At 40.3% G+C, this 21388-nt stretch overlaps 1 protein-coding gene across 1 annotated transcript in view; it reads left to right on the forward strand.

The window, feature by feature from the left end:
• ALDH1A1 (aldehyde dehydrogenase 1 family member A1) overlaps positions 1 to 21388 on the forward strand; it is a 55832-nt gene that overhangs the window by 3630 nt on the left and 30814 nt on the right. Inside the window, exons 2-4 of the mRNA XM_039241592.1 lie at positions 9897 to 10001; positions 18218 to 18358; positions 20369 to 20498. Coding sequence (XP_039097523.1) covers positions 9897 to 10001; positions 18218 to 18358; positions 20369 to 20498 — 376 coding nt within the window. The remainder of the gene's footprint in view (positions 1 to 9896; positions 10002 to 18217; positions 18359 to 20368; positions 20499 to 21388) is intronic.

Raw genomic sequence — 21388 nt, forward strand, 5'->3', positions numbered from 1 at the left:
ATGGAGCCCTATGTCAGGCTCTGTGCTGACAGTGCAGACCCTGCTTGGGATTCTCTGTCTCTCCCATACTCATTCTTTCTTTCTCTCTCTCTCTCTCTCTCAAAAGAAATAAATAAACATTTAAAAAAAGTACAGCTGGAAAATAACAAAGCTAGACTTTGTATGGGACCAGCCCCCACACCAAGTGTCTTGTCTAAGATCCATACCAGTATTTCGGAACATGGAGTTGCTGGATTATGCTGCCCTTGATTCTGACTCTCGTGTGTCCGTTCCTGAGTACTGGAGGGAACTTGACCATGAGCCTTTCCAGCTGCTGCTCAGCTGTTCCCAGGCCAACAGGAGGAAGTTGGCCGCCAACTTAGAAAAAAAGGCGAACAATAAGGAAGCTTGGAAGCTAACAGACATTTGGCTTTGATTGAAAAGGTCGGGTTTGCGCTGGGAGAGGCTGCAATTTACAGGATTTAGAAATAGGTGTGCAATTTCTATGGGAGCTGTGTGTCTTCTACTCCTATGGAATAGCTTTTGGTTGGAGGAAGAGATGACCTTCCTAGATTTCTGGTATCATTGAATAACACATTGAAGTGAAAGACATCTTTTTGGTAGAGAAGAGTTAGGAACCATTGCGTACTAGGCTCCACGTGCCATTATCTCCTCTTTAAATTCTTACAGCAAATAAAATCAGGTCGCGTGCATTTCTGACTACCCCATTCTCTTCACTCCTCTCATTTTCCTTCTATTTATTTAACAAGTCATTGAATTACCACCCTGTGCTTGGGTGTATGTATATGGAGGCTAATAGGGCTCTTGGCTTAGGGAGCTTATGTTCTTGGAGGGTGTGGGAAGGAAACAATCATGTCAGTGAATAGTTTAATCATAAGTTTTGGTAAATGCTAAAGGCAAGACAACTGACGGGAAAAGCTTGCTTTTGATGAGCTGTTCAGGAAGGTCTCTTTACGAAAGGGACATTTAAGGTGAGCCTGATTGATGCAGAGCATAAAGTGTCCATGGAGAGCTGGGGGTGGGGGATGGGGGTGAGGGGTGGGAGAAGAACAAGGAGCCAGAGGTAAGAGCACGTGCAAAGTCCTTTGCAGGGAAGAGCCTGCTGTGTTCAAACAGGGAGGCTGTAGTAAAGGGAGGCAAAGAATGGAGCAGATGAGGCTGGAGGAGGGGGCTCTGGCCAGGCCACCTGATGGATTGTGTAGGAGGGAGACCACGGAGGGGTGCTTCAAACAGAACAGAACTTAAGTTCAAGATGAAGCTGATTGTCCTGAGGCACTGCTTTCACCTGGGAAATGTTGCTAATTCCCTTCTGATTGAGTCAATATTCTGTTGGCTTTTGGCTTGGAAGCAGTTGAACAAATAGCTGGGTGGCTGCAAGGTACGGTGGCTTAACAAGATAAACGCGGCTTTGATTTCTAGCTCTTCTGCTTATTTCACGCTATGACCTTGGCTAGGCTTCTAATCTCCTTGAGTTTCAGTTACCCTGTCTGTAAATTGGGAATAATAATAACTACCTTGGAAAGTGGCCGTGAGAATTAAGTGAGGTAATTTGTGGAAAACTCCTGGCACTTCCTAGCTGCTTGGTCCAGGCTCTCTTTAACCCTCTCCTTTCCAAGATGACTCCAACAATTCTCTAGTTATTCTATCCCCGATGGACATGGAATGAGTTCTTGCAATGCCTGCTATCGTTTAAAAATGCTTGCATCTACTGCTCTCATTTGAGTCACCTAAGTAACCCCTGTAAGAGTTAGAACACATTACCAGTGTCCCATTGTAAAGCTGAAGAACTCGAGTGCAGGCATCTTAAGTGATTTGCTCAAGGTCACACAGCTCCCAAGAAGCACAGATGGAATGAACTGGATTTTGAGGCTTCTCATTTCAGATCGGATACTTTTCCACACGATACCGTTTTCCCCTACATCCTAGCCACGGCCTTGCTTGTATCCTCCTGGATTGTCTCTAATAAGTGCTCTCATAAGCGTTGCTTCATTTGTTTCGTGCATTCCTCACTCTGACTGGGAGAGTGGCCATTTGGATGATGAGAGAAGAGGTATGATTAGGGCACCAGATGCCCAGACAGGTGGATCAACAAGAGAGAAGGCACTGTGGGGCAGCACTTCTCGAACTTGACTATGCAGGTGAATCAGGGGAGGGTTCTTGTTGAAATGTAACTTCTGATTGTGCAGTGAGGTCTGAGATTCTGCATTTCTCTTTTTTTTTTCATATTTATTTTATTTTTGAGAGAGAGAGATGGAGCACGAGAGGGGAAGGGTCAGAGACAGAAGGTAGACATAGAATCCAAAGCAGGCTCCAGGCTCTACCCTATCAAAATGGAGCCTGACTCGGGGCTCAAACTCACGAACTGTGAGATCATGAGCTGGCCGAATTTGCATGCTTAACTGACTGAGCCACCCAGGCTCCCCTCAGATTCTGCATTTCTAACAGACTTCTGGGTTTTGCTGATGCCACCCAAAGTGTGGCCTGTTGACCAGCAGCAACGACCTAATAGTTTTGGGTCAACCTCATAATTTTACCTGCAATGACCATCATCTAGTTACTTAGGGACCTGATTTCCTCTTTCTCTCAGAAAGTTACATGCAGCCAGCTCAGAATCACTGACCTTCCCCCTTCAGAAAGTGCCTGAGTCCAACAGGAACCAGATAGTGGCCACAAACCCATGGTGGAGCCGACATTGATTTTGCTCCTGGGAGGTAACCATTCACTACAAATGCAATGTTTTAGCTCATCTCCGAGGATGGCTGTCTTGGCAAATCTTTTGTTCTCTGGCACCTGCCCGCTTCAAGAATCCTAATCAGCAGCAATCCTAAAGTGAGTAACAAATACTCTAAGAGATACTTTGAGCCCAATTTCATGAAGCATCAAGTGTTCATGTGATTTCTTTAAACTGAACTTCACCGACTGCATTTGTCAGTAACTGCTTGCCAGAAAGAGCAGGCTGGGTGAGAAAACTCTTAGGCATCATGGGAAAAAGGTCCTTTGAAGAGGAACCCAAAGTTAAGCTAATGCTTCTGAAGTGGCATGGGTAACCTGTGGGATGATGTAATACAGATCTGCATAAAAGATACCTCCTGGGAATACAGGCATTGATAAAATGACTTCTCTCAAAGTAGCAACTTCTCTCAAAGTACCAACTGTCTGGCTAGGGGTGGTGTTGATGATGGTGGTGGTTTGGGTTTTCCTGATGCTAGAATAATTATGGCCAAATGCCTTACGCATATACCAGGTTTAAGTAGCAACATAGAGCCATGTTCAAAAGAACGCAGGCAATGGGTGCTTCCTAATTCAAGCCACTACTAAGGAACAAATCAGAGGAGTAGATACTTGTGTGAACCCCGATTCCATAACACTGATATATTTTGGGTACGTGTGTATCAAAATCTCCCACAGAGGCACTGTTTGCAAAGGATATAAAGAGTTGCTAATATTTGGTTTTCTGATTACATATGTTAATATCTCTACCTAATGACTTTATTGCAATGCTGCAATTGTTAACGGAAATTCATTTCCTAGGAATCTGCACAAATATCACAGATGTCAAAACTTTGCCTGAATAACTACCTTCCCCCCCCCTCCATCCAGGTCCTATCCTATAACTACATCCACTGCTCTCCTGATACTACATAAGAAATTGAAACAATGCAAACAAAAGATAACTGAATTGTGCTCTATACCTGGCTCCTTCTTTGGAAGGTAGAAGGCTTCCATGCAAGCAATTATATTGTTGCACCTTGATATGAAATATAGAAAAAAGTAGAGAATTTTCCAGTGCTTCTCCATCTTATCTCTTTGACACAGTATATGTGTGACGTGCAGAGGTCATTGACAAGTATTTTTGTCACCTGTGGGACATAGTGAAGATGTGGCTTGAAACAGACATACTTTAGCATCTTTTCTTTTCCTGAGCTGAAAAAGTCAAAAAAGAGTATACATTCATGTTACTAAAGTCAGACTGTAATATAAAACAGAAATTAAAGGGAAAGTTTCTTTCTCTTACATTTGTTTTGGTCACTCCCATTCTGTTTTCATTCCTTTGACTACAGTTAAATATTTTCCTCTCTTCTGATATTTCCTCCTTAATTTCCTTTTCCATTTCTTTCTTTTCTTTTCTTTTCTTTTCTTTTCTTTTCTTTTCTTTTCTTTTCTTTTCTTTTCTTTTCTACTTTCAGTCTCAACATTTTGCTTTGCTGCCTCAGGGTTTGGGATGAAACCCAGCTGCCAGATAACTGCCAGAGATTCTTTTAAACATTTAACACCTCCACCTGGCTTTAGTTCAGCCTTTCCTATTATTCATTCCCATTTTATTATTTTCCCCTCCCCCACCAAAGTCTTCCATCTTTCTTTAGGTGCCTACTGCTGAGAAAAGTTTACACTTTTACAGCATATACCCATCACTCCACATGCTGTGAGCCAGGTCCTCGGGTTTGGAAATTCACACAGGGGACATCAGATGGAGAATTCCATCACCCACTCTCGCCCTTGGTGTACCTCAAAAGAAATTCTCTGTGCATTGAAAATTTGACCTATCAACATCTCTCTGCCACCGAGAAAACATTGGCTTCCCTCATAGGGTCTAGAGCCATTATTCTGTCGCGGAAGAGATGATGTGAATTTAGGGCAGCTTGAATATCTATTGGAGGGAGTCAGGGGCTCTTTCCCTTTTAAGACAACAGGTACCAAAATGTTCTATCAACAGGTAAGGCTTATAGGTTTTATTTTTGCCTATTAGCCACATTCGGCTTGATCGAAGCCAGAAATATTTGAGGAAAGGGCTTATTTATTTAGAATTATAACTTTACACCAAACACACTAAGACATAATAGTTTTTACTCTGGAAAGAAAGCTTTTTTTTTTTTTTTCAAAATTCAAAATTATGATGTGTTCTTGGACACTAAACTGCATTCAGGAAACGATCATTTCTTTTTAAAATCAGAGGTCAAGATGCATCCCATAAAAGCTGACGTATCTAAAATTTAAAAAGTAAAAATCAATTTTTAAGTCTCCTCAACATTCCCATTGATTGTTTCCCCAAAGAAGAAGCACTTGGTGTCTAACAGCATGTATAGGAATCTATAATTCCCAATCAATATTGTGAACTTTAAGCTGAGGTCTAGTGTACATATATTATTGTAGCCTGTGTCCAAAACTCAGAATTAGAATGTAGTTAATATAATAGTTAAATAGGACCCAAGATTTTTTTTATTTTTATACAATGCTCCCTTTCCCCCCAAAACTTGCTACAGGCAAACAGCAAATGGGAAATGAGGTTGTCACCAGGATAGATCATTTCCACGGGCCTGAAATATGTTTCATAAGTAGTATTCCGAACATCCGTTAGCCAACACGGCTCCACATAACCATTTCATATGACAGAAAAGATGATGATTCACAAACATTTGGTCACAAAGTTAGCTGGAAGGCAAATGTCCAGTGTAAAACCCACAAAATTAAAACAGGGAAAAAAGGATCCTTAAGGTAGTTCTTGACAAAAAACTTTTCCCCGGCTAAGGAGAAGAAAAGGAAGGTAGGGTACCTGGCCTTTACAGCCACCTTGGTCATCTCTTTGTCTACGCTGGGCTCTGTTTGTATGCTGAAAGGCCTCTGTTTGGGGGAGAATGTATCTATTTCGTAATCTGCAGACAGTAGTGCTATCTCACTATTCTCTCAAGCCTTACGAGTGCATGCCTGGAATGTTAGAAATTGTCTCCCAGCTAATCTCCTGGGACTCTGGTCGCTCTACTTCAAACCCATGTTGGGTACATTAACATCAGCATTCCTAAAACATCCATTTGTTCCTGTCACGCCCTTATTACATCCGGAATAGAGTCCAGCCTTCTCACTCTGTAGATGGGATCAAGATTCACCACTATCTGGCGTCCTTTTCATCATCGAAATTCATCTATGACCTGTTTCCACACACTCTCCCGTGTCCTGTGATCTCTTCCTTGGATTATACATGTCCCAAGAGTGTTCCCTTCCTTCACTCTTGTTCCCCTTCTTTCCACCAATCCAATCCTTTGCTTCAAGGTTGCATTCTTCTGGTCCTTTACCTACTCTTTTGTGAGTTACACTCTGCAATTTACTAACGAAAGCACTGCTCAGGTCTTTACCCTACAACCTTCCATTCTTTACTGGCGGATCCTGATGTGAATACATGCTCTTCTTCGATTATTAAGCCCCTTGAGGGCAGGGGCTCACTCTCTCATACTTTCCCATGATACCTTCCACATGCCTCAGGTCTTTACTCACTATTGGACAGAACATAATAAGTATTTTAATAGCAGGATATGAAAGGCCAGGTCAGAAAAGAGGGGGAAAAAAGGTTAAGTCCAATTGGACCAACTAGTGAAATCATCATGAGAAAATGACACTTTAAGTGAGCCTTGAAGGATGAGTAGAAGAAAACAGTGAAACTCCAGCCCGAGGAACAGCATGAATAAAGGAACAGCATGGAGCAGAAGGGCATGGTGTTTGAGACAGTAGAATGAGACTAAAATAGAAGGTAAACTGAGGAAATAAAATACAAAGTTGGTAAAGAATATCAGGGGGCTAATGATGGTAAGGAGAAGCATGTCTGAAAAACTTAGAAGAACCACCTAAGTGTCCCGAGGAGCGGCCAAAATGTGAATTGGGTTGGCTTATGATCAGGGGAGGGGGAGATTAAATTTTAATTAGGCAGTGGTGGGGGGCAGGAAGAACAGGGCTTCTTTTTATAAGATGTATAAAACAAAGTGATACCAAAGAATGACTAGGTAGGGATTGTGTGTGTCACTAACAGGAGAGGGAAAGTGTGTGTGTGTGTGTGTGTGTGTGTGTGTGTGTGTGTGTGTATGCCTCTGTGTGTGTGTGTGAGAGAGAGAAAGAGAGAGAGAGAGAGAGAGAATGTGAAAGCTGTAGAATGTTAGTCTGAGGTAAATACTCAGCAGACAGCCAGGGATGACAGTGAGAAGAATTTGGGACACATTGATTAAGATATTTCCTAACCATCCCTTGGGAAGAAAATTACAAGAAAGTAAGGGATAGGGATGCACAAAGAAAAATACTCCTTAAAAGTGATTACAGGATTTTGTAAAATGTGTTCATGAGGGCTAGAATGCTGATTCACTCATTGGGCCAGTCAGTATTTTTTAAATTATTATTTTTTAAATATTTTTTAAATGTTTTATTCACTTCTAGGAGAGGGAGAGAGAGACAGTGTGAGCAGGGGAGGGTCAGAGAGAGAGGGAGTCACAGACCGAAACAGGCTCCAGGCTCCGAGCCGGCAGTCAGCACAGAGCCCGACGCGGGGCCCGAACCCACGAACCGCGAGATCATGACCTAAGCGAAAGTCGGACGCTCAACCGACTAAGCCACAAAGGCGCCCCTTAAATTATTTTTTAAATGTTTATTTATATTTGAGAGGGAGAACACATGTGTGTGAGTGGTGGAGGGGCAGAGAGAGAGGGAGACAGAGGATCCCAAGCAGGCTCTGTGCTGACAGCAGAGGACCAGATTCAGGGCTCCAAATCTCGAGGGGCTCACACTCCCTCTCTGAGGGAGATCATGACCTGAGCCAAAGTCGGAGGCTTCACCGATTGAGTCACCTAGGTGTCCCTGAGCAAGTCAGTATTTTAATCTGAATTTATTGTTCTTCCAAGTGATCTCAGATGCCAACATGTTCTTCTTGAAGGACAGTATCTGTGTGCCATTGTCCTTTCCCACATCTCCATGTATGTGTCCTTGAAGATCTAGTCTCCCCATCCGAATAGCTATACACCTCCTTTTATTTATTCATGCTAACATCTTTTTCCTGACAATTCTAAGCTACCACTACGATTTTTCGAGCTCCTCTAAAATCCTGGACTGATGCTGTTTTGACATACAAACAATTGTATTGGGATGACTAGGCAGGTAAGAAGGTTCCTCCTTCCCTTTGCTTTATTTTGTTTTGTTTTGTTTCCAGCAAATCATGAATATCATAGTGTGCTCCTGTGCAGAATATGATGGTTTTACCCATGTGTAGCTCCCAGATTGTTGGGTCCTTGATTCAGTTTTAGGTTATTTATTCATGAATCCTTGATGGACCTTCAAAATCACTTGAAGGCTGGCATTGTGTTGAGCACTGAGGATAAACCAGAAAACCTGACAAGCATAATCTTTGGCCTTATATAACAAAGCTTACAGCCTAGGAGAGAGGCAGACATTTAAAAACGACTTTTAAAAAAAGTGCCAAGTTTTACGATGGAAGTTTAGGAGACCAAGGAAACAATTTTGAGATCAGGCTGTCTATGTAATCTTGTAAATAGAGAATAGAGAATAGGGAATTAATTGTACTTAAGCCTTTAGGGATACATGGCAATCATACATGGGGGATTTTTAATAGCTAACTGATTTGTATTTCGTATAGTTACAGATTTAAACCTTTGTTGGGGGGGCAGTGTTTCAATACTTTCTTCCTCAGAGTTTGCACTATTAATAACTTATCTTTAAATATCAGGTAAGGGAGGTGTCTGAATTAAGATATATGTTAAAAATACAACATTCACCCTTCAGTTAAAACTGTGTCTATCAGCTACCTGTGATTCACAGTTAAATACACTAATTCATGTTGTGATAATAAATCTAATGGAAAGTTGTCGTACATAATGTTCAGTAGCATGCTCGTGATGGCTTTTATGTTTCAAAAATAAATAAGAAAAAGGAGAATAAACAAGAGATAATGAAATGAGAGAAGGAAGAAGAAATTCTAGCTTTTCCCAGAAACAAAACGTATCTTTATTTGCAATAAAGGAGTACTTCTTAAGTAGGCTTTGTAAAGTATTTTTACTTTGCAAAATGACAAATTAAAGCCCTGTGAGGCCCCATAATGAAGCAAAAGTTGAAACGCATTCTTTTCAAATGACATACTAACACTTTTAAATATTACTGTTCTTTTATACACAGAACAAACCTCCATGTTTTCGAGACCCCTCTGTCTATTTGGACGCAAGTCTCTTAGATATCGCTAAGAAATCTAGTGCCTGATTTTATCTGAGGGCAAATAAATGATTAGATAATCACTTAAAAGAATAAAATCCTTATGCCTTGAAAAAGTCAGTGAAAACATGTCACTCACCAATTTTTTTTTCCTAAGCAAACTTCTTTTAAAACTTATCTTTAAAACAGTAAACTAGAGGATCAGAAAACGGTCACTTCTGATACCAAATCACTTGCAGCCCAATATGAGAAACTTCAGAATCTGAAGTGAAAAATTGAGATGATTAGGGGCGCCTGGGTGGCTTAGTCGGTTGAGCGTCCGACTTTCGCTTAGGTCATGATCTCGCGGTTTGTGGGTTCGAGCCCCGCGTCGGGCTCTGTGCTGACTGCCTGCTCAGAGCCTGGAGCCTATTTCGGAGTCTGTGATTCCCTCTCTCTCTGACCCTCCCCTGCTCACGCTGTCTCTCTCTCTCCTAGAAATAAATAAAACATTAAAAAAACTTTTTTTAAAAAGAAAAAGAAAACTTGAGATGATTAATCGAGAGTTAAGCCATCAAAGTCCCTGCTCTTGCCTCATATTCACATAAAAGCACCATTTCTAGATTGTTTTTCTCCAGACTGTATTTTCTACGATTGAAATGACCTTGTACCGTAGTGTAATTTCAAAGTATTACTGTATTTTAATGAGTGTGTGTGCACATGCAAGCACGCACAGGTGTCTGTGCGTATAAAACCTGTGCGTATAAACGTCTTGAACCCCAGCCAAAAATACCTTACAGGGTGGGGTGAGGTATGTGAAAGAGGTAGGGTTTTAACATTGACCTCACTTGGGCCTATTGAAATGCTTTAAGTTTGTAGAAGAACCTCTGAAATTTGCTGCATGTTTAAATGCTTATTTACCTCCTTTCTTTCCCTCTCTATAGATTTTCATAAACAATGAGTGGCATAATTCAGTGAGTGGCAAGAAATTTCCTGTCTTTAATCCTGCAACTGAAGAGAAGCTCTGTGAAGTAGAAGAAGGAGATAAGGTGGGTTTCATAACGCTTAGGCCAGGTTTCTTTGTTTTTCAACCTCCTGAGCTCCCAAACACGCCACAACTTGTAGACGTGTTATGAAAATACCATTTCTGGGGCCCTGTGGGAAAATTTTCTTGGTACCTAAAGGGCGCCCAGTAGCCATGTGATAACGATGAGTCTAGGCTTCTGGGTGTTGTGCTGATTTTCTTTATACTATTTCTCCTTGCTTGTTCTTCAATTTGAATACAAACACACTATCTATAAAGTGATTGGTCATAGATGGATAAAGTAGAGAAATCCCTTATTCATATAAAATTGTTCTTTTTTAGAGCACCTGGGTGGCTCAGGTGGTTAAGTGTCTGACTCCTGATCTTGGCTCAGGTCATAATCTCATGGTTTCTGAGTTCAAGTCCCACATTGGGCTCTGCGCTGACAGCATGAAGCCTGCTTGGAATTCTGCCTCCTCCTCTCTCTGCCCCTTCTCCACTTACTATCTCTCTCCCTCAAAATAAATATAAATAAACTTTAAAAAAGATTTACAATTGTTCTTTTTAAGTTGCTAAATGAAACTAAAGGAAACAATATAGGACGTTTGAAATGGTAAAACTGCCAAGTTGTCAATTAAAAATCATTGAAAGACATTGATTAGTACCTTAAAAAATTGAATTATTAAATCACTGAAACGGAACAATTTAAAGTGTTGTTGCTTTCTAGCTAATCAGACTAACAACACCAAAACCCAACTTTTATCAGTATTTTTTTTATTCTAAATGTTAATTGAATCTTCCACCATTCCAATAGGAAAGCTACCATTTGCTACTGCTTCTGCATATGATGATGAAATAGCAGAATGGACAGGTTAACTAATTTACTTTAGGTGATGTTGCTTTAAGAAAATATGAAATCCATATTCAAGTGCTGTCCTTCTGACCCCAGAGCCTATGCCTGGCAGGACTACCTTACTTGGTGATTATTATAAAAGTAAGATAGGGGGGCACCTGGGTGGCTCAGTCGATTGGGCATCGGACTTCAGCTCAGGTCATGGTCTCACGTTCTGAGAGTTCAAGCGCTGCATCAGGCTCTGTGCTGACAGCCTAGCGCCTACTTCTGATTCTGTGTCTCCCTCTCTCTCTGCCCCTTCCCCACTCATACTCTGTCTCTCTCACTCTCAAAAATGAATAAGTGGTAAAAACAAAAATTCAAAAAAATGTAAGATAGGGTAATATTAAATAGGCTGGGGCATGAGGAGAGTAAAAGGCTTCAAATTTTAATCTGAATATATACTTTAAAATGTATACATATTTCTCAGTATTTTTTATTTTAATTTAATTTACTAGAAAGAGAGAAAGCGTGTGAGCAGGGGAGTGGCAGAGAAAGGGAGAGAGAGAATCCCGAGCAGCCTCCACACTCAGCACTATGGAGACCGATGGGGGGGGAGGGGGGGCTTCATTCCAAGACCTTAGGATCATGACCTGAGCTAAAATCAAGAGTAAGATGTTCAACTGACTGAGCCACCCAGGCGTCCATTTCTCAGTCTTTAGTAGTCCAAATATTATCAAGCTTTCAGTCTCTGTCCCATGAGGCAATAAATTATTTTGCTATATAAAAAGATGACTGAAAAATGAAGGATAACAATCCAAAGCAAATACCATGTGTGACACAATATTCAGATCACTGGGTCAGTGTCATGTTCCTGCCTGATGCTCACACTTTCATTACCTTCTACCCACTTGGTGAGATCACCCAGGTGAGATTAAGCCTTGCAGATCTATTCTAAGATAGCCATAGACCCAAGATGCTCATTGGGTTTGGATAAGCCCCTGGATTCAGGTGGCAGTATTATCAGAAGACATAAGATCCATGCCTCAAGGTACAAAAATGCAGAGTTTAGCCAGAAGGCTGGACAGTTTGAGAAGTAGATGCCTAATAGAATGGAGACAAATGTCACCTGCTTTCAGATTTCACTTTCTGAATTTACCAGAGTTCGTCCATACATAAATTCTTCACGGGCTTCTCACCAGCCTGTGGGTGAGGAAAAACTCCACAATTCTCTTGGTTTTGGCTTCTTCTCAGCTCCCCCTCGGCAACTTGAGAGTCCCACCTTTACCCCAGAACCAGGCTCCAAATACTGGATGCTGGTCACTGCCTCCGTGACTGCCAAGATCATGGTGCAGCCCTTGGAACTGAGTTCAGATCATTATCTGCAGCGAGACTGAGAGGTTCCACAGTTCATTTACCTTCTTTGAGTTTCTATTGTTTTTGGGGTAAAATGGGGAGATAGGAAAAACTTGGGGGAGATTAAATAAGAAAAGATGTAAAGTGTTTTAACAATGCCAGGCACATAGAAAAAAAGCCTGTCTTTTTTTTTTTTTAAGTTTTTTAATGCTTATTTATTTGTGTGACGAAGAGAGAGACAGAGCGCGATGGGGGAGGGACAGAGAAAGAGGGAGACAGAATCCAAAGCAATGCTCCAGGCTCAGAGCTCTTAGCACAGTGCCCGAAGTAGGGTTTGAACCCATGAACTCTGAGATCATGACCTGAGTAGACATCAGATGCTTAACTGACTGAGCTCCTCAGGTACCCTAAAAAGCTTCAGTCTTTATAGGGCTTTACTTTTCTTTAAAGCACCCCAAACTTCCCAGGTAGTATTGCCTTCTTCCTGTGTCATTACAGGAGATCATATTTACAGATATTATCACCCTTGCGTTGCATAGGTTTTGGTTAATTTGTCTGAGAAAGGATGCTTCTTATAGAGACCAACACTCAACTCACCTTTATATTTTCAGTGTCTAACACTCTACCAGTAATAGATAAACAAGCTAATCTCCTCCGTCAAGCTCTCAGCTTCCATATACTCCACACATCTCGTCTTAAAAATCTAGTACTAAGTTAACTATTGACTAAGGCAGTGGTTCTCACAATTTCACATGCAACAGAATTCTCTGGAAGGCTTGTTGAAACACATATTGCTGGGCCCCACCCACCCCTAGAGTTTATTTCCCTAATTCTAGGGTGGGGCCTGAGAATTTGCATTTCTGACAGATTCTCAGGTGATGCGGATGTTTCCAGTTGGGGTGGAGGTGGGGGAATATACTTGGAGAACCACTGAACTACGTATTAGACCATAAATTGTATCCTTGCTGTTAGCATTGAATGGAGGCCATGGACTTAATAAATAAAATGTTAGAGTTGGAACCTGAACTGTGATCATCATTCCGCCCCTCTATGAAATGTTACAAGACGCTCAAAGTTGAGCAGAGAAATACTGAGTGTCCCTGGCCACATGTTCCAGGAGACCCAGAAACCTGTGTCCTTTGGGCTATCCCTAGAAATAAGAGGAAAATGTATTCTTCATATTCAACAAAGAGGAATGACCTTTTATCGGAGACTGCCAGAGATCTACAGAACTTCATTAAAGCACCATATTACATCAAGTGTCCTTCTCGTTGCTTGAGTAGCTTTGGAGACTCTGAGGTGGTGGGGAAAGAAGTAAAGGGTAAGGTAAGGCACGTTTGTGCCCCTTGACAGCTGCCTACACTTTCTCTCCAGAGGTATAAACGCTACTCAGGAGTAAGACCGCAGAATTAGTTGTAGTTTGCAATTAACAACAGAGCAAGCATTCCGGATGCTTTCTCTCTGGTGCCTTGGACATCCCTCTTTGCCACTGGCTTCCAACTGTAGTTTCATCAGTGAAACAAATCTGTGCCAGGAATTCCAGCTGAATCTTGTCAGACAGTCTGACGACTTTTCTTGGCATTGTTGGTGGTATTGACCTTCTTCCTAAAAAGTAGTGAAGAAGAGCTGATGATCAAACCTGAAGCTTTAGAAATATTGGTAATTTATTTGCTGTGTACTTTTTTGGCAATTACTCCCACTCGTAGCAGAGCAGCATTGTCTGTGCAAGTGTAGCTCCGGGACACTCATTAACATCCAGCAAAGCTTCAAATCAGGTCACAATGCTAATCGAGTTGCTGGATACTCGATCGTTTGAGTTTAGTTGTTTATGATATAAACTGTTCGGGATAAGCAACAGTTTGCTTCACATTCGGCACTCATGCCACCCTGTTCTCGTTTGGGGTAATCTACTAGCGTTTGTTTTCAAGTAATTACTTCTGGTCTTAACAATTTTGCCGACAAATGTGCATTAACTTCTAACATTGCTTAGTGAAAGGTACAAATCTAGTAAATTACACAGTCACCGTAAACCTAATATTCTGGAACTGACTCTTTAGATAATGAGCCAAATGGTTTTGGGGATTTAATTTATGAGTAGAATGGAGCTAACAATGGGCTATATACCGCCTTTCATTGGTGTTATAAAGAAAGAAGGAGGAGCAAGAACAAATGGAGGTTACAAAGCAAAGCACTGATGTGGGTGGGAACTGTTTTCTTTTCACTTCACTGGCTCTTTTAGGCTATATTGACTAATCCTGAAAACTTCTTTTAATACTAAGCATGACCTAACAAATAATTGGTGGGGATAAAAGTAAATGTCCATTAAAGTAAGTGCTTATGACAGGTGTAAAAATAAAACTGGTCTGATAACTATTTTCTCCAAATTGGAATGGATTTAATATGGAAATGCACAGCCTGGGAGTGATAGCAAAGTTTGTCCTTCCTTAACTGTGTTTCAGAGGACTTTCATATTTTATCTTCGTTCGATCCACTTTCATACATTCAGCTTTAGTCCCTTACTTCAAACAAAGGAATTTTTTAAACACTCTAAGACAAAAGTGTTGTTGACGATGGCAAATCTGAATGTATCAAATTGTTTGTTGGTTGATTAAAAAGTTATGTCCTTGCGGATGCTAGTCCCAGAATAAAAATCCAAGAAACACTAGTCGTAAAACTTTTATTATGTTTGTAACGATAGACTTTATGCCTAATATGGTTCATGTAAAAGCTTTGTTACAGAATGGAATTGATTAAAATACAGTTTATGATGTGAATGTCAATATAAGCAAATTATTTATATCAGGAGCACTCTTCTATAAAATCAATGTAATACGATGAGTTTGAAAGATAGGTAATTAAATTATTAAATATTTATTAACTGCCTACTGTAGGCCCAGAATAGTAAGGAGTATTATAGCTTTTAATATAGATAGCAATAAATATTCATTGCAAAGATCACTATCAGGATAGTCTTGCAGAGCTATAAAATTGGATTTTGGAGCCAGACGTGAGATCTAATTTTGGTTGATAGGTTTCATGTTGGATTTCATGTCTTATAAAACAAGATGCATGGTGCTTAACTGTGATAGTAACTATGGGGTTATAGAGGGTATCACTTAGTGCATAGAGCTTAGTCAACACTTAACTAGTAGTTGTTATCAAGCTGGATTAGCCCAGCAAGAGTTTAGGTAGATTGTGATCTTTGAGCTGGGACTTTTTTTTAATGTTTATTTTTTTGTGTGTGTGAGAGAAACAGAGAGAGAGAGAGAGAGAGAGAGAGCGAGCGAGGCAGGGGCAGGGAGAGAGGAAGACAGAATCTGAAGCAGGCTCCAGGCTCTGAGCTGTCAGCACAGAGCTCAATGTAGGGCTCAAACTCACCAATGGTGAGATCATGACCTGAACCGAAGTTGGGTCAGATACTCAACCAACTGAGCCACCCAGCTGCCCCTGAACTGGGTCTTAAAGAAATGTAGAATTTTCAAAGTAAAGGGGTGTGCTGGTAGAACATTCTAGGGTAGGAGAACTACAGGAGCAAAGATGAGAAGTACTTGGGACAGACAGAGTAGAAAAAAATGTAAACACAAGTTTGGGTAGGTGAGGTGGCACCGCATAATGTTGGGTCTTGAAAATCAGGCAGAGGAGTTAGGCCTCGGGACTGTAGGCAAAGGGAAAAGTTGCAAATATTTGAAAGGGAAAGTGATCACATAAAATTGTTTGAGAAAGATTAGCCTGGTAGAGAGAAGACAATGGACATGGGAAGACTATCAACAGTAGGAGATAATAAAGCCTAAAATGATACAGGGGAGAGAAAACTGAAAGGAAAAAATTAAAATATCCTAGAACTGCTGAAAGTTATTTTAAGATTGCTTTGCCTCAACTACGATAGCACTTGCTACCACTTAATGAGCCCTCAACATAATGTCTGTCACATAGAAAATGTGTTTCTAGTGTTACCTTATTTAATTTTCAGAGGGGCAATCTCCCATCTTCACTATTTTATCATTAACAACCTGATGCCAAGACTTACAGAATAGTGTTTAACAAATTTTTGGATGGGTGGATGGATGGATGGAGCGGATAGATGAGGAACCGGAATTCAAACTTGAGTTGTTTTGTTCCAAATCTATGTATTAACTACCATTACTCTATTTCTATGCCTGCAAGATAAAATATAAGTTAGGAGAAAAGGAAGATTTTGACCCAAAGAACACAACCACAAAAGTCTTTATTTCAGGATTTCAACAATTCTCCATATGACAGAGCTAATTTTCTAGAAGTCATCTTTTTCACATCCCTTCGAGAGGCCAGGGTGCCTATGATAAACCATATTTGGTCAAAGCCAAGAGCAGAACGCTGAGCAGAAGGAACCAAATGAGAGCTGCGGCACCCAGGTCTGTTTAAACACAGAGTAGCATATAATTTTATAAGCTGTGGTATCTACAGATCATGCTGGCAATTTGAGATTCTTGTGGAGTTTTTTCCAGCAGTGCTGTCTGAAAATAACTTGAAAAAGGTTAGAACCTTTTTCATGTTTCATGGAAACATGGCATAAATACAATCATTGTGATTAGCTGAATACCCAAAATATGATTATGCACATATTTTGCAGGAAGGGCTAGTAATAATGCATATATTTTATTGTATATACTGATCATTCTCTCAAAGGTTAGGTAATGAGATTAACAAGTGTATGATGTATTATAAAGAAAGCATTTTTACTTGTGCTTGGTGAATATTATCACTTAATCACACCAGATTATACTTTTTAAATTATTAAAAAATAATTTAAAAATAAATGCTATTTATTTTCAGAGAGATGGAGAGAGCACAAGCAGAAGAGAGGGGCAGAGAGAGAGAGAGTCAGAAGAGAAAGAGTCCCAAGCAGGCTCCAAGTCGCCAGCACAGAGCCTGACGCAGGGCTTGAACTCACAAATCATGAGATCATGACCTGAGCCAAAACCAAGAATCATAAGCCCAACTGACTGAGCTACCCAGGCGCCCCATGAGAAACGGACTTCTTTACCTAGTCAGGAATTGAAAAGATTACGTTGTACTCAGTTGGGAAGTGAGAGGTTGTAATATCTAGACAGATCCTTCTGTATACCATACCAGTTCCACCACGCGATGCCTTTTTCTCTCTACGCAAGAGGAATGAACACACACTTATAATGTTTACCCTTCAACAGCAAAACCCAGTTCTTATTCACCGTGCAGTAGGTTCCAGATGAGAGTGTATAGGCTATAGTGTCACCAGCCGCCCAAGAAGATATTCACCATTTTAGTAGATCTTGAGCTTTGTCTGCAACTCTTGGTAACCCAGTCACCAAAGCAGAGTAACGTAGTGGTGAAAACCCAAGGCTCTACACTCAGAGGTGCTCCCTTTAAAATTCCATCCTGCCACTTGCAGCTCCTTACCTTGGGCAAATTTACTCTCTCTCAATCTTTGCTTCACTTTCTTCATCTGTAAAATGGGAACATATTTGTGTCATAAAAGTATTAAGAATTAAATGAACTGGGGCACCTGGGTGGCTCAGTCAGTTTAATTATCCAACCTTAGCTCAGGTCATAAGCTCACGGTTTGCAAGTTCAAGCCCAGCTTCGAGGCTCTGTGCTGTCAGCACAGAGCTGCTTCAGATCCTCTGATCCCTGCTCCCTCTGCACCCCCCCTCCCTCCGCTGGCTCTTTCTCTCTGTCTCAAAAATAAATAAACATTTTTAAAAAAGAATCAAAGAAGTTAATGTGTTTAAAGTAATTAGAACATGATTTGATATATGGATGGGAAACACTTCAGTGATAGCAATGCTAAAATACTATAATATTTCTATTCTAGGAAATCAAGCCTGAGCTATGTGTGTGGAATTCATCATTCTAAAGATTAGGCAGCAGGTATATAACTCCAGTATATGTAGTTGAGTTTATACAGTGTGCTAGACATTGGGCTAATGAGGACGCAGCACCTGCTTATGAGGACCTTTAGTCTGTTTTATAGGGTTACTGCCATTGGATTTGATAACACGTTTAGGCTACTGAACTGAATTTCCTGTGACTTGCAGGAGGATATTGACAAGGCAGTGAAAGCTGCAAGAAAGGCTTTTGAGATTGGCTCTCCGTGGCGCACCATGAATGCTTCGGACAGAGGGCGGCTCATATACAAGTTGGCTGACTTAATTGAAAGAGATCGTCTTCTCCTGGCAGTGAGTATTAACCAAACTGGGCAGGTAGCGAGATCTCCAGAAAGTACTCATTATTTGGATTGTCACGTCGCTTTGGTTTTAGGCATTTACTACATGCTCACTACAAACAAAACGAAAACTTCTCTACCAGCTCCCGTACAGAAATCTTATCACTAAGATTATTTGCAGGTAGTAATCGGCACTCAAGTTCCAGTGATGTTAATTTCTACTCCTGTAGTCGATTCTACGTAAACCTTGGCAGACCCCAAGTTAAGCCAACTTATACAAATCTCTTTTCTCTCTTCTAGAATTCCTTAGAGCCTTTAACAAGGTCACATGCAGTGAATATCCTAGAATAATATATGGGTTTTCCAACTTACTTGAACACTGGACTCTTTTGTTGGAAAATCTCATAGAATTTGTCTAAGGTGCCCAGAATATTTCTCGAAAATAAATTTTCTTTAATCTAGCCCACCAAGACTTAATAAATGGCTGCTTTTCCCCCTCCTGAAATGTATGCATCACAATGGTCTTGATCAAATGACATTCTCTTTACAGTTGAAAAAGGCGAGGAATAAAAAAGAAATCCAATCATTTGCAGGTTTATAATAATTATATTTTAATGTATACTGATAAAAAAACCATCTTGGGTGTTAGATGAGTTAGTACGTAAAATGTGTGGGGTGTTACCTTGTTTTCTTCTTAGTTAGGCATTATAGTGAAGCCAATTGAACACACACCAATACCAAGATCAAGTTTCCGAACAAATTTTTATTATCTTTAGAATCTTTTACTGGCTGTAACAAAGCGGCCTATAACATATTTTAAAATCAACATTAGCAATTATAGTTAATCAAAAAGCTATTTATTATTTAAAGGTTTGGAATAATTCAAAGTATGCAAAAATGTGGAGTTAGAAGTTATACACAATAACTAAAATAAATAAAAACCAAAATGTCCTGTAGGAAGAAAGCAGAATTTGCCAAAACTTGACTTCTCTTATTTAGCTGTTCTGTGGACTATAGAGGGCTCACTGCCTCTGTCCGATAAGATCCTAGGGGGGAAATAAGAGCAGACACACAAAAATCATGGTTGATTTAAGTTTTGAGATGGCTAACAACATAATGCAGAGTCAGAAGATTGTCCAACAAATGAGGAACCGTTTTACCAGATTATCACCTGTACATTCCTGACCTGGCCAGACATGTGGTCCCAAAGAGCTCTAAAAGTTCCTGCTTAAGGAAAGGAGGAAAGGAAGACAGGTCATCAGCTACTGATAGATGGTTAGAGCACCAGACCAGAAAGTGTTGTGCTCTATGGCCTGACCACTGAAACAAGAATTACAACGATAGTGGCAAAACTAGGAGTTTCACAATTAAAAATTCTGCTGCTGAAGAAAGCGCATGAACAAAATGCTCCAGGGGTTATTGACGTTTGTGTAATTTGTGTAACAAGTTTGTGTAACTTAACTATTAATAGTCACTGACACTCAATTGTCCCACAGTTGTATTTACACACAAGTGAAAAATTTTAGGAGTGCCAATCTAAGGAAACTAGGTGCCACTCACTCTCACCAACTGTGTGTCTATCAAGTTAAAACCGATTCCTAGAAAGCTGGTCAACTGAAAGACAATGGAATGAGATAGAAGGAACACTAGGGTTCTATCTGGATCTTGATATGTGACCTTAACCATGAAAGACTCTTGAATACTGAGAACAAACTGAGGACTGATGGGTGTTGGGGGGGGGTGCGTGGAGGAGGGCACTTGTGGGGATGAGCACTGGGTGTTATATGGAAACTAACGTGACAATAAACTATTTGTAAAAAAAAAAAAAACAAGTCTAAATAAGTCATTATAACCCTTTTCTCTTTTACCCCCCTTCGTAGAAGGGGAAGGTCATACAAGATGACTTACAAGATTTCTATTTCCAAAATTCTCTAGCACATGATTGCTCAAAATGTTAACTCTGTATTTTTTTAATCTAAAAGGTTTGTGGAAGTTTACATTTGAGGTTTGGTTTCTTTTTCAGACAATGGAGTCAATGAATGGTGGAAAACTATTCTCCAGTGCATATCTGATGGATTTAGGGGGCTGCATAACGACATTACGCTACTGTGCAGGGTGGGCTGACAAGATCCAGGGTCGCACCATACCCATTGGTAAGGAGCTCTGAGAAGCCGCCAGGGGTGGGGGCAGGTGTGAGAAGATCACTGTAAGGCTGAATTATTCCAAACCCTCCTTTGTAAAGATGTCAACCGAAATGGTAGTCTTATTTTCTCCTTGACTTTGAGACAATGCAGCTCTGAACTGGGGAGTTCTGCTAAGATTTATCACATGGCTTTTTAACATTGTTTCTCCATGGTCACACAGAAAGTACCAGTACGGATATGTTAGACAATTTTAAGGTAAGAGCATTCTTGTGCTCACGATCACTGAATTAGGCCAATTGTCTCTCTAACAGCACAAACTTTTCAAAGCTGGCCTCAAATTATTTATTGTGTCTTCCAGTAGTGGCATTTATACCCCTCCTATAATGTAATTATTTAAGTGTCTTTGCATGTTCCAGAGTGAGTCGGTTATGGTCATCTGTGCCTGGTCTAACTCAGTAGTTATAGCAGATTAATAAAACAAACCAATTCGCATTGATTTATTTCAAGTAGCTTCAAAGCAAGATGAGACTGTGTTTATAGCCCAATTTAAGAATTTGTGTGAGTAAATGTGTATGTATGTGTTTTAGTATTTTAGTAGAGCATGCACATAATGGGAGAGGAATATAAAGAAGCATCAGTTTGGATAACATGATGGGTAGAATTTAATTCCTATAAACTTACTGGCTATCGAAGTACAACAGGGCTGTCCCTTCTGGGTATTTTCAATCTCATTAGAGCATCCAGTAGGTTAAAAGCGATAGCCAGGAATTAAAAGGGAGGAGTGAGACCATGGTAAAAAGCAAGAAATGTGGCTATGTTAGAAATTCTTACTTTACCCTTTGACAAGGGAGAAATTATTTTAAGTACAAATAGATTTGATAAGGAGCTTTCTTGTTATG

The sequence above is a fragment of the Hyaena hyaena genome, unplaced genomic scaffold (assembly GCF_003009895.1).
Source record: "Hyaena hyaena isolate Hyena2069 unplaced genomic scaffold, ASM300989v1 scaffold_196, whole genome shotgun sequence".
Taxonomy (NCBI): domain Eukaryota; kingdom Metazoa; phylum Chordata; class Mammalia; order Carnivora; family Hyaenidae; genus Hyaena; species Hyaena hyaena.